Source organism: Cladophialophora psammophila (genome assembly GCF_000585535.1).
Source record: "Cladophialophora psammophila CBS 110553 chromosome Unknown aczJe-supercont1.7, whole genome shotgun sequence".
Taxonomy (NCBI): Eukaryota; Fungi; Ascomycota; class Eurotiomycetes; order Chaetothyriales; family Herpotrichiellaceae; genus Cladophialophora; species Cladophialophora psammophila.
In genome coordinates this window covers 116,441-128,706 of record NW_006912928.1, presented here as the reverse complement: position 1 = coordinate 128,706, position 12,266 = coordinate 116,441, and the positions used below count along the sequence as shown (strand labels likewise).

Below are 12,266 nucleotides of genomic sequence, written 5' to 3'. Positions count from 1 at the left end.
GCCACCAGCCACACTGCTCCTTCGATCACTATTACATTCTCCTGGGTTGCTGGCGGAGGAAGGATTCGAAAATCCCCCCCATCATTGTGGAACTGTTTCTCCGTTTCCGTTTGACCCGGCGCCAGGGCTACTGGTAATATGCACCACCCGACTTCGAACCGAAACCAGCTTCTTTTTTGCTCCAAGCCGTTTGTTCCCCTACTTATTAGGCCGCCGTGCTCGTCTGCTGCTTCCCATATTATCCCGAGGATTGTTCGGATTTAGCAGACTACCTACTTAGGTAGATTATTGCTCCTACATGGCACTCCTTTTCAACCACCACATCTCCCCAAAGCGATCTGACGAGAGACTGTCATTGCAACGAGCCACAAAGGCAAGCCAAATCTCCCTGAGGTGAGAATCGAAATTCTCACCTCCAACAGGTCTGTGAACACTGTCCGTCAGACATATGCCGTTGATTTACAAATATGCGCTGAAAAGACAAGCATTCGACTGAGTTCGGGAAAACCTGAGGTTGGCAATCTTCTGAAATCTCGCTGGGCATGCTTGAACACAAAATGACGCTGCAATCAAGGGCGGTTTCCCCGATTCTTTTGACTTACCCGGAGCCGTCGGTGATCAAACCGGTCTTGGACAACGCTTCTCAAGGGCTGTTATCGACGACTCAGACCACTGCCGAGCGACACGTATCCGATTTTGTACCACCTACTTCTTCGCGAATGCGTCTTCCCCCCCCCCCCGCCGTAACAACACGGGGGATCTGCGCTGTAACTTCGAATGCGGAGCGTCTCCGTTTAATGGTTGCTGAAAACATGCCGAGGATGCTATGTAATAGCTTGGTAGCATTGGCTGCAGTTCTTGAGCGACAATCCTCCTTGGCTTTAATCGGTGGCGTCGAAAGCCAAGATGGAAGCACCACCCGGCAGTTGTGGTTGGCATAAACAATTTTGGATCGACCAGACCGTTGTAAACGTCGCCAAAGAGACAAGCATGATGAACTGGTCCTTCGACTTCTGAAAAAAGGGCTTGAAACCCCTGCAGGGCAGATACCGGTCGAAGCTGAGCATCTATTGGCTATCACGCTGCAAGCGACCTTTTGACGATCAGCTTGGCAATGCAAGCGCGAGACTTCCAAGGAAAGGGTCCTTTCTATTATGAATGGATAGAACGGACAAAAGTGACTATGGCATTATCATCAAGTCGGGGCTTGAGAAAGGTATTTCAGCTCGAAGTCTCCGAGTGGGACGTTGTAATTCTCTGTCTCTCCTCGTATCACTTCTGTCCTATTCAGTCGTGGTTTGACTCGTGACGTTCAACATGTACAATCACATGGCAGCAGGGTGGTTTTACTCACCCAAGCAGATTAGGCGCTATTTCCTGACTCGACCAACAAGTCTCAAGCCTCCTCGGACTCGACTGCGCAATCCATATCGTATCCTTAAAGAACTCGACAGGCATCAATGGCTTATGTTTTTAGCAGGCTTCCTCGGCTGGACCTGGGATGCATTCGATTTCTTCACTGTTTCTCTAACCATTACTGAAATCGCGAAGGACTTTGGCGTAGAGAACTCGGCCGTCTCATGGGTGCGTCAGTCTTGATCTTTGAATGCTGAGCTTTCCTGAAAATTCCGCAGGGTCTAACGACGACGTTAATGCTCCGTTCCGTTGGAGCGTTGACATTCGGAACCATATCTGACCGGTATGGCCGCAAATGGCCCATGATCATTAACCTGGCCCTTTTGATTATTTTGGAACTTGCCTCTGGGTTTTGCAACACCCTCCCTCAGTTCCTTGGAGTCCGGTCGTTGTATGGTATTGCCATGGGTGGTAGGACTGCTGTGCCGTTTGTCAACCTATGCACTCTAACTCGTGTTAGGTCTTTTTGGTCCTGCCGCAGCAACAGCTCTCGAGGACTTGCCATACGATGCTCGTGGGCTCCTCTCGGGTTTGTTTGAGCAGGGTTATGCGACAGGATACCTGCTAGCCTCCGTCTTTTATCGTGCTGTGAGTTCGACGTGGTCTCCATTCACTAGCTGTTACTCATCAGTCCCAGCTTGTACCCACCACATCCCATGGCTGGCGATCGCTGTTCTGGTTTGGAGCTGGGCCTCCAGTCCTCATCATCGCATTCCGTTGGTCGCTTCCAGAGACAAACGCGTTCCAAGTCATGGCGGCCGAGCGAGAAGCACAGATCATCGCAGACAAGCAGGCAGGCAATCATTCCCGCATCGAGGCCGCAGCTTTCAAAGCGTGGACTAGAGACTCCTGGGTGGCTATCAAGCAGAACTGGGTCCTTTTTGTAAGCCCTTGCCCAGCTCTTGCGGCGGGAGCCGAGTATGAATTTTCCCCAGAGTGAATGTGCTGACAGACTGAAATGAAGGTATACCTGGTCATTTTGATGACTGGTTTCAACTCGTGCAGCCACGGAAGGTGAGTTTTCTACCCTGGACCGAACGACGAATGGTGCAATGCTCATGGTTCATAATAGCCAGGATTTCTACCCGACCTTCCTCAAGAACCAAGTCCTCCTAGGCCCGACCGATGTGACTATTATTAGCTGCGTCGGCCAACTGGGAGCCCTTCTCGGCGGTACTATGCTCGGCTATCTGAGCACCTTTTTTGGCAGGAGATTGACAATGCTCGTGGCTTGTGTGTGTGGAGGAGCACTCGTACCGGCCTACATTATCCCACGCAATATGAGTCTGGTCGCCTCAGCATTCGCCTTGCAATTCTTCGTAGGAGGATGTTGGGGAGTTATACCGATCCATCTGATGGAGGTTGTCCCGGAGGCCCTTCGAACTACAGCAGTTGGACTCACTTATCAACTGGGCAACCTGGCCTCCTCGGCGTCCGCGACCATCCAGGCAGTTATAGGGGAACGCTACCCACTTCCACAGCATAATGGAGAAAAGCGCTTTGAATATGGAAAGGTGATTGGCATCTTCATGGGTGCGGTGTGGGTATACCAGATCCTCTTCTTGTTCTTGGGTCCCGAAGTGAGCGAGGCCGAAAGAGCGGAGTATGCGTACCAAGCTAATGAGCTTGAGAGGCTTCGACAAGCAGGGCAGAGCTTGAAGGATATTGGGGTAGAAAGAGTCAAGTCCAGGCAGGCAGAGAAAGGAACGAATCTTGAGACTATTGACAAGGCGCCTGAGGGCGAACATCTGGAGGTGGCATAAATTCGGTGTTGTCAAGTTGCAGGGCAGTTTCATGCAATCCTGTCGCCAAGATAGAAGCCATACCAGATCATAGCCACCCATGACATCAGGTTCACCAACGAGGATGTGCCATGCAGCATCTCAAATCTCTTGTTGAGTGCTTGCATCTCTTTGCTGTATGGTGGAGGATCATAGCTCTTTTTCCCATCCCTGGTCTCCTGGTGTTTCCTGTCAAGCATGCACTTGGTTGTTGCAGGGCCGAGGTACGCCATGTTCAACAGACCCGATATAAGCATTGTCACCAGGGGAGTGAACACATGCAATCTGTTTTCTGGATGTAGAACACCCGCTATGCCGGCAGGTCGCGTTCCGATCGCAGTCCTCTCAGCAGGGAATGTCAGTGCGAGAACCATAGGCAAGCCGGACTGCATGGCAAAGTATATTGGGAACGTCGCCTGCTGAAGGGTTGCAAACTGAGGTCGAGGAAGCGATTTAAAGGCTACGATTCCCCCGACGAAAGATTGGAATGTTGTCGTACCCAGGAGGATACCATAGCTGAAGTATGCATCATTAGATACCGACTAGGAAATTGATGTTAAGTGCCTGAGGCTCACCTAATGATATGGTAGGGTGCTGCTGAGTAGAAGAATGATGATTCTGGCATGTCGAGTTAATGTGCAGGTGTCTGGACAAATATGAGAAGTTCTTTGCTCCTGAGCTCTAACTGACGGAACGAAATCTTTCTCGACAAGTCAGTCTTGGTATTCCACCTCGATGAATGCAATATCGGAGAACAATACCGCGGTTTCGTCATGGACACGTGAAGACGCGAGACGTTCGTGACTATTGCCTGATCCCCGCTTTGGAATAATTCTACCCCGTATTGCCCATACATATGTACCATCATGCACCATCCCAACCGCGATCGATCACGCGTTTCCCTGACATATCCTCTCGTCGTCGGCTTGTACGATCTCCCTTCTCTCTTTAGCCCATCTAAATACCCTTGCACGTCCGCCCTGTTGCCTTGCTACAACTCCAAAATTAATCATTCGATGGAACGTCAGCCCGCGTCAATGATAGTCTAGCCACCATGGAAAAGGAGGCAACAATATACATCATTGACGTGGCCCGGTCGATGGGCAGAAAGCACAACGGCAGAAACCAGAGTGATCTGGAATGGGCTTTGCAATGGGTCTACGACAAAATCACCAACGTGGTCTTCACTGGTCGTAAGACGCTTCAAGTCGGGGTTGTTGGCCTGGGCACCGATGACACCAACAACGAAATGCAAGGAGACACTAGTTACAGACACATCTGCGTGCTGCAGCCGGTAGCTCAGATCCTCCTACCTGAATTACAGAACTTGCCTCAGGCTCTGAAACCCAGCAACACAGACGATCGGGATGTTCTCTCGGCAATCATCATCGCTGTCGATATGATGATGAGACACTGCAAACACCTCAAGTACAAAAAGAAGATTGTCGTGGTCACTAATGCGACAGGAAGTCATATTGACGACGATGACATTGAAAGCACAGCGGAGCAATTTAAGACCAACAATATCGAATTGGTGGTGTTGGGGATAGACTTCGATGATCCAGAGTATGGATTCAAAGAGGAAGAGAAGCCGCAGCTCAAGGAGGAGAATGAGAAGATCCTGAAGAAACTAGTTGACCTCAGCGGTGGTGTGCTGGGGACGATGCAAGAAGCCATCGACGAGCTTTCTCGACCGCAAATTAAACCGGTCCGGCCGACGCCCACATACAGAGGCCAACTGAAGCTTGGAGATCCAGCGCAGTACGACACAGCCTTGTGCATTGATGTCGAGCGATACTTCAAGACGTCTGTCAGGAGACCTCCCACGGCCAGTGCATATGTCGTGAAGCCCAATGGTGCAGCTCAAGAGCAAGCAGAGAATCTCACCAACGTGCACAACCTGTACAAATACAAAGTCAAGGGCGAAGAATACGAAGGCGGTGTCAAAACTCTCGATCGCGAAGAACTGGCGAGAGGATATGAATACGGGCGGACAGCGGTCCCGATCTCGGAGTCGGAACAGAATATCACCAAATTAGAGACAGAAATGTCATACGACATTCTTGGTTTCGTTCCCATGGACAACGTGGAGCGATACATGCTAATGGACAACACCAACATGATCGTCCCTCAAAGGGGCAACGACGAAGCCGCGCTTGCGCTCTCCTCCTTGATCCACTCGCTCTACGAACTCGGATCTGTAGCCATCGGCCGCCTGGTCAAGAAAGACATGGCCGAACCAATTCTGACGCTCTTGTCACCTCTGGTCGAAACAGGGTTGGAGTGTCTTATCGAGAACGTTCTCCCCTTCGCAGAGGATATTCGATCCTACCGCTTCCCGCCCCTAGATAAAGTCCTCACCGTCTCCGGAAAGGCACTAACCGAACATCGCAACCTTCCGTCCGAAGGACTCCTACAAAGCATGAGTGAATTCGTCAACAGTATGAGTCTAATTCATGGGGGTGACGTGGAAATGATGGCCATTGATGACACATTCTCCCCTCTCCTACACACTATCGAAGGCGCGATAAAATACCGGGCCGTTCACAGCATCGATCCTGAACATAAAAATGAACTCCCGAAAAGATCAGAAGCGTTCGACTCACTTCAAGAACAACCCCTGGAGCTGCGGGAGCGAAGCAAAGTAGCGCTCCAACGCTTGATCGAGGCTGCGGATGTGAAGAAAGTCCCCAACAAAGTAAAAGGGAGAAGAAGATATCGCGATAGAGAGGCGGAAAAGCCATTGTCGGGACTGAACGTGGAGGAGTTATTCCGCAAGACACGACCACCAACCGAGCGCGGTAAGGCCCATATTTCGCCAGACAACGCGATTCCAGAGTTTAAACAGCTGATGAGTTCGACGGACAATATGGAAATTATAAAGGATGCGGTGAGACAGATGCAGGAGATTCTGCAAGACTTGGTGAGGAGCGATTTCGGGGGCCAGAATTACTCGCGTGTGGTGGCGGGATTGGGTGAGATGAGAGAGGAAATAATCGGACTAGAGGAGCCGACATTATACAACGCCGTTGTGCGCGAGCTCAAGGAGAAGATCTTTAGCGAACAGCTGGGTGGGAACAGACGCGAGTTGTGGTGGGCGATCCGAAAGAGCAAGCTCGGATTGATTAGCCAGGACGAGGATGAGCGGTCGGATATTGATGGGATGGAGGCAGAGCAGTTTCTAAACAAAGTCCCCAAGCCGCAAGGATGAGCCAGGGTATCCGGGAAATGAGTTGGGCACATGGATTGATGACATGAGGGCGGTTCCGGAAAAGCATTGTTTTGAGCAACAGATACTGTACCACGAGGAATTCATGCTACCATGAGCTCATCTCTAGAAGAACGATAATGGTGATGATGATGATGATGACGATGATGATTGTCATGATATCTTCCCAATCCTTCGCTTGGCAATCTGGATCTTCCCGTGTATGCGATCGACGTCCTCGTCTACCATCCTTAACATCTCATTCTGTACCTCCAACTCCTGATTGATGGCAATTCCCAACTCCTTTTGCCGCTGCACAACCTTCCGAATTTCTTCCACGTCAAGGTCTTGTTCGGCCATCTTCTGTTTTTGGAGTTGGAGGACGCCTTGATTGTCGAGCTCACGCGTTTCAGCAGTTTCTCTTCCAAGGACTCTCCCCCCGCCGACTTTGGGTTTGTTGTTCCCGTTGCCTATGAGATTTTGGGTTTCTTGTATGGAGGCGACTGCACTGTCCAGTTTGGATTTTGTGGCCATGGCGTTGAGCAGATTCTCAAGGCCGTCTTTGTCCTTCTTCGCTGACGCGATCAAATCTTTTCTCCTGCGTACTTCGCCTTCTCCGAGCTTCTGTCCACCCCATCCTCCTTCGGTAACCTTTTGTATGTTCGTCAACCCTTCCTCTAATGCTGCTATCAATGATCCTGCTTTTACAAGGTGACTCTTTGCAGCGGCACTAGCTTCATATTGTTTTTGCGGTGTGGATGCTTGGTCGCGATTCGTCAAGTTCAGACGTGCGTCTTGTAACTGAGCCTTCAGATCGCGATGGACATCGAGCCAGATAACCGGGTCTGTGATCGGCGCGCCTCCTCCGCCTGGACCTGATATGATAGAGTGGAGTCCGCCGGCCTTACTGGATGTCTGATTCGCGAAGGAGGACGGCAGGTTGAGAAAGGCTCTCCATACACTTGTCGAACGCCACCTTGAGTCGTCAATCTCGTTGATAGTCTTGAGATATGTCTCTAGCCCCCTCCGTCGTTCTTCCGTCAGCTGTGGATTAGAGATAGTGCGCTGAAACCATGATTTTGCAGGCAGTGTGCAAGGTGGCAGAGAACCGGCTTGATCCGTCAGCCCGTTGTGCAGGACGAGGAAGTCTGAGTAGCGCTTCTGCACGACGAAGGATCGTAGGGGTAAGCGGAGCGTGACGTTGTAAATGGTGTAGGGTTTTGAGGTTCCGGATATCGTGGTGTTCGGGATGGAGATTTCGACTTGTGGAGCCATAGTCTGCACATATTCTTAATTAAGCTGGACCCGTTGTGGGATTGTCGAAATAGAGCTTGTTTATTGACGCTGGTGTTTTGGTTGCTTGAGAGTTGAGACTCAGGCGAAGCGGGCGAAGTGAAGGCGCATGCAGCATGACGTCGTCTTCATCCAGACCGAGACCCGCAAGACCGCAACACGACGCTTGAAGGCTGAAGCCCGCCAGCCTGAAGGACACTTACGACATACGAGGTACAGCTAAGGGCGATTATCACAGCCACATCGCAAATCACTCTTGTGCAAAGATCCTATCTCCCCCGTCAAACAGCCAGCCATTTCTTCCCATCTCCGTCATGGTGACTCTTTCTCTTGAGACTTCCTGCCGCCATGGCAGCACAGTCGAAGCCCCCGCTTCCTCCCAGAACCTCTTTAAGGGCTTCCAACGGCGATGACGACTATCTCTTGCCCACAATCTCTCCAAATCCCAACTCATCTGTGTATCTCGGCGGGTTACATGATCCACGAGCCTCATCCACTCAGTCGCTCCAAGCCGTCACCTCGCCTGGCGACAACCGGCGTACCTTGCTTGTTGTCTATATCCATGGCTTTCTCGGCACAGAATCCAGCTTCAAGAGCTTCCCGGCTCATGTTCATAGCCTCTTGACTCCAGCCGTGGCAGAAACGCATGTCGTCTATACGAAGATCTACCCTCGATACAAGTCACGCAGGAATATTTCATTTGTGCGAGATGATTTCAGCAATTGGTTAGCTCCTCGCGAATCGAGCACCACGGACGTGATATTGGTCGGCCACAGCTTGGGAGGTATCCTTGCTGCTGAAGTGGTCTTGATACCTTCCCATTTCCCTCCAGGAAACAGCAACCTGTTCCAACATCGTATCCTTGGACTCATGGCCTTTGATACACCATTCCTTGGTATGCACCCCGGCGTAGTGGGTACCGGTATTGCCAATTTGTTTCGGACTCCTCCCCAAACCCCAGAATCTCCATTATCACAGCCAAGCCCCTTTTCAGATGTCATACCTACCTCTCAAGATCCAACATACAACCCGGCATATTCAAATGACATCCATCTGGCTAATAGGAAAGGCAAACTACGAAGAGCGTGGTACTTTTGGAACAAACATTGTGGAGAAGTGACAAAAGCGGCCCGGGATTATGTTTCCTCCCACCTCGAATTCGGTGGCTGCCTTGCAGACTACTCAGGTTTAAAGAGGCGATACAATGCAATTCGCGCTCTAGAAGACGTCGACGAGACGTTGGAGCCAAGAACACCTGACGGGAAGTTGATGAAGCGGGTAAGGTTTGTCAATTACTATTCTGCAAGCACTGGCCAAATCAGGGAGAGGTCGCCTTCTCCAAGCAAACAGCAGTCATTACTCGAGCCTCCAACAACGGAGCCTCAGGATATGTCCACGCGACGATCGTCTGGAGAAAGTCTTCATCCCTCGACCCTCTCAAGCCCTCGACTGTCTCTCGAGGAGCATCATGATGGCGAGGTCATTACGAGAGATGTCGCTGAGCTCAAGATCGATCCAGATCCACCAGCTCGTGCTCCTGTCTCAAAAACAAGCGAGCACAGTTCAATTTCGGGTGCTCAGGGCGATATTCCGGGCTCGGTGGAAGCCCTATCAATTGAATTAGGTTTGCCGCCACTTCCAGCATTGCCTGAGCGACCGGCAGAATTTGATGCTAGTCAACATCAAGATGAAGACACCATCAAATTGCTTCAAAGAGAGCATGAGCGGCAAGTCCAGGCATATGAAAGGGCTGTGAAAGACTGGGACAAATCCGTCAAAGAACGCGAAAGGCTGCTGCGAAAACGCCAGCGAAAGCAGCAGGAGCAGGCGGGGAAGGACACCAAAGAGCAAGAGATCCGACAGCAAAAGGAACAGCTAAAAGCTTCCTCCACGTTGAACCCAGAAGAATATGGGAGACATCTGCGGCAGGAAGCAAACGGCTCCGGAGCTACCTCGCAAAACAGAAAAATTCAGAAAGACCACAAGTTCTGTGCTCTCCCGGCGAAAGATCCAAAGACCCGCAAGCGAGATCCGACATGGGTTAGGTTGTACATGGGAGGCACTGATGAGGTGACTGCACATACTTCGATGTTTAATGAATCGGAAACTTATGCTAAGTTGGTGGGAGATGTGGTTGAGAGAATGGAGACCTGGGTCGCTCAAGGTGCATCCATACAGGCCGTTCTTGCGGAGATGGAGCGATGATTTCCGATCGAAAAGTATCGTCTTGATGACTTATGAGCATATACTATACCCCGTCCATTTGGGCCAAACGATTTAGCGTTATGAATTTCGTAATGTCCCACTCAGTACCTACTACAATTACAGTGCAGCGTGCTCGTCTGTATCATCCCGGCGAGGCTGCCAATCCTCGCAAGGCTGACCATCTCCAACACCAACCCCCCCAACATGATTTTGGACAGCCCACTTTTCCTCTCATGACTCAATCGAGCCTTTCTGTCACCTCTAAGATTGTGCCGCAATTACCTTTGCTGCATTTTCCTCTCGTCATCGTGTTCACCGTGCACCAAAATGGAGAATAAGGAAGCCGCATTGCCGACGCATGCAAAAGACAATCCTAATGTCTCAGCCGACGGCGCACCCTCGAAGAATGCATTGAAGAAAGCGCAAAAAGAAGCGGAAAAAGCTGCAAAGAAGGCCGCGGCAAAGGCAAAAGAGGCGGAGCAGAAAGCAGCTCAACAAATGCAGGCATCTGAGGACACGGCAAAGGACAATTATGGCAAATTGCCGCAAGACGACCCCGAGATTACGCATCTCAAGAAGCTCGGGGAGGAGCACGTCGACAAAGAAGTTACCGTGATTGTCAGAATTCACAACAACAGAAGTCAGAGTGCAAAACTTGCGTTTCTCATGTTGCGTCAGCAAGGCAAAACTATTCAGGCTGTTGTTGCAGCCACAGGGGAGGCTGTGTCTAGGCAAATGGTGAAATGGGCTGTGGGCGTTAACGTTAACTCCTTCGTTCGCATCTCAGGCATTGTCAAAAAGCCCGATCCTCCCGTCGCTTCGGCATCGATCAGCAGCCTCGAACTGCATGTCACGAAGATCTACCTTATCGCCTCCGCCGCCGAGCAGATCCCGATGCAGGTCAAAGATGCGGAACGACCACCACCACCATCCATCACCGGCGAGGAAGAAGGACCAGCAGTTGATGCCGAGGGAGCTCCTATTGTCACGTTAAAGACCCGCCTCGACAACCGCGTGATTGATCTACAAACGGAGTGCAATCAAGCCATCTTCACCATCTCCTCAGCCGTCGAGGGCCTGTTTGAAGAATACATGCGCAAATCTGGTTCCCGCAAGTTCAACACACCCAAGATTCTTGGTGCGGCTACTGAGGGTGGCTCTGGGGTTTTCGAAGTGAACAATTACTTTGGAAAGAGTGGGTATCTTGCCCAATCCCCACAACTGTACAAACAGATGCTCATTGCTGGGGATTGCGAGAGTGTCTTTGAAATTGGCCCGGTCTTTCGCGCGGAGAATAGCAACACACATCGACATTTGACGGAGGTATGGCTTCTAAATCACCACTTAGAATCAGGGATTAATCATACTCCAGTTCACCGGTCTCGACTTTGAAATGGTGTTCAACCACCACTATCACGAAGTATTAGAATTTGCCGAGAACCTAATCGTGTTCATTGTCCACGAGCTCCAGACTCGCTACAAGGATGAAATCGCGGTCGTGCAAAGGTACTTCCCCCGCGCAGGAGATTTCCGAATCAAGGACGGCAAAGCCTTGCGATTGAAATATTTCGATGGGATTAAGATTCTGAAAGACGCGGGCATGGATACCACAGAACAAGACAACTATGTCACAGACTTGACGACAGCTCAAGAGAAGAGATTGGGACAGTTGATAAGAGAAAAACACGACACGGATTTCTACGTGCTGGATGAATTCCCCATGGTGGTAAGGCCATTCTACACGAAACCACACCCGACGGACCCGAAGTTGTCCAATTCATATGACTTCTTCATGCGTGGTGAAGAAATCATGTCTGGCGCTCAACGTATCAATGATGCCGCAGAGCTAGAAGCATCAATGAGGAGCAAAGGAGTTGACCCGGATGCAGAGGGGTTTCAAGACTATGTCAATGCATTCAGACAGGGGTGTCGGCCACATGCTGGCGGTGGGCTAGGTCTGAATCGAATCGTCATGTTCTTCCTGGGGTTGGACAATGTGAGGCAGGCGACACCCTTCCCTAGAGATCCCCAGAGGTTGAGGCCTTAACTTTCTTCATTCTACGCGAGGGTTCGATGGTTGATCAGTGGGTTTTCAGGGTCGAAAGCACCAGAAGGTGTGATTTACAAATTCATCTGACGGGAGAAACCCATGTCAGAGTCCGAGGAAGTTGGGAAATAGAGACGGGCAAGCACATGGGCCGGAATGACAGAGGCAACGAAGATAAGAGATTTAGAGTCCTTAGATACTGGAGATAACGATGAGAAGTGAGACCTTCATGACCCCGTACTCAGTCTCTGCTCCATTACCCGTGAGAACTACAGGCCTCAGCCCTGCCATGACACAGGACACTAGCCCTGGGCAC

General features: G+C 50.8%; 6 protein-coding genes across 6 annotated transcripts; 4 read left to right on the top strand and 2 right to left on the bottom strand.

Annotated features, from left to right (window-relative positions):
• Window positions 1-1,329: 1,329 nt before the first annotated feature.
• Window positions 1,330-3,179, top strand: A1O5_05054 (MFS transporter, SHS family, lactate transporter; the record flags this gene model as incomplete). The annotated part of the gene is made up of 6 exons (XM_007745657.1): window positions 1,330-1,584; window positions 1,635-1,827; window positions 1,877-2,004; window positions 2,054-2,299; window positions 2,381-2,430; window positions 2,489-3,179. 6 exons carry the CDS (start codon window positions 1,330-1,332, stop codon window positions 3,177-3,179), a joined length of 1,563 nt encoding a protein of 520 aa, XP_007743847.1.
• A 29-nt stretch (window positions 3,180-3,208) lies between these two features.
• A1O5_05053 (uncharacterized protein) lies at window positions 3,209-3,822 on the bottom strand (the record flags this gene model as incomplete). Its single annotated transcript, XM_007745656.1, has 2 exons — window positions 3,209-3,713; window positions 3,773-3,822. The coding sequence occupies 2 exons, from the start codon at window positions 3,820-3,822 to the stop codon at window positions 3,209-3,211; spliced, it is 555 nt and encodes a 184-aa protein (XP_007743846.1).
• Window positions 3,823-4,251: 429 nt separating this feature from the next.
• On the top strand, window positions 4,252-6,408 carry A1O5_05052 (uncharacterized protein; the record flags this gene model as incomplete). The annotated part of the gene is made up of 1 exon (XM_007745655.1): window positions 4,252-6,408. One exon carries the CDS (start codon window positions 4,252-4,254, stop codon window positions 6,406-6,408), a length of 2,157 nt encoding a protein of 718 aa, XP_007743845.1.
• Window positions 6,409-6,579: 171 nt separating this feature from the next.
• Window positions 6,580-7,680, bottom strand: A1O5_05051 (regulator-vacuolar morphogenesis; the record flags this gene model as incomplete). The annotated part of the gene is made up of 1 exon (XM_007745654.1): window positions 6,580-7,680. The coding sequence occupies one exon, from the start codon at window positions 7,678-7,680 to the stop codon at window positions 6,580-6,582; it is 1,101 nt and encodes a 366-aa protein (XP_007743844.1).
• A 366-nt stretch (window positions 7,681-8,046) lies between these two features.
• Window positions 8,047-9,903, top strand: A1O5_05050 (uncharacterized protein; the record flags this gene model as incomplete). Its single annotated transcript, XM_007745653.1, has 1 exon — window positions 8,047-9,903. The coding sequence occupies one exon, from the start codon at window positions 8,047-8,049 to the stop codon at window positions 9,901-9,903; it is 1,857 nt and encodes a 618-aa protein (XP_007743843.1).
• A 327-nt stretch (window positions 9,904-10,230) lies between these two features.
• On the top strand, window positions 10,231-11,950 carry A1O5_05049 (aspartyl-tRNA synthetase; the record flags this gene model as incomplete). The annotated part of the gene is made up of 2 exons (XM_007745652.1): window positions 10,231-11,226; window positions 11,276-11,950. 2 exons carry the CDS (start codon window positions 10,231-10,233, stop codon window positions 11,948-11,950), a joined length of 1,671 nt encoding a protein of 556 aa, XP_007743842.1.
• Window positions 11,951-12,266: the final 316 nt, after the last annotated feature.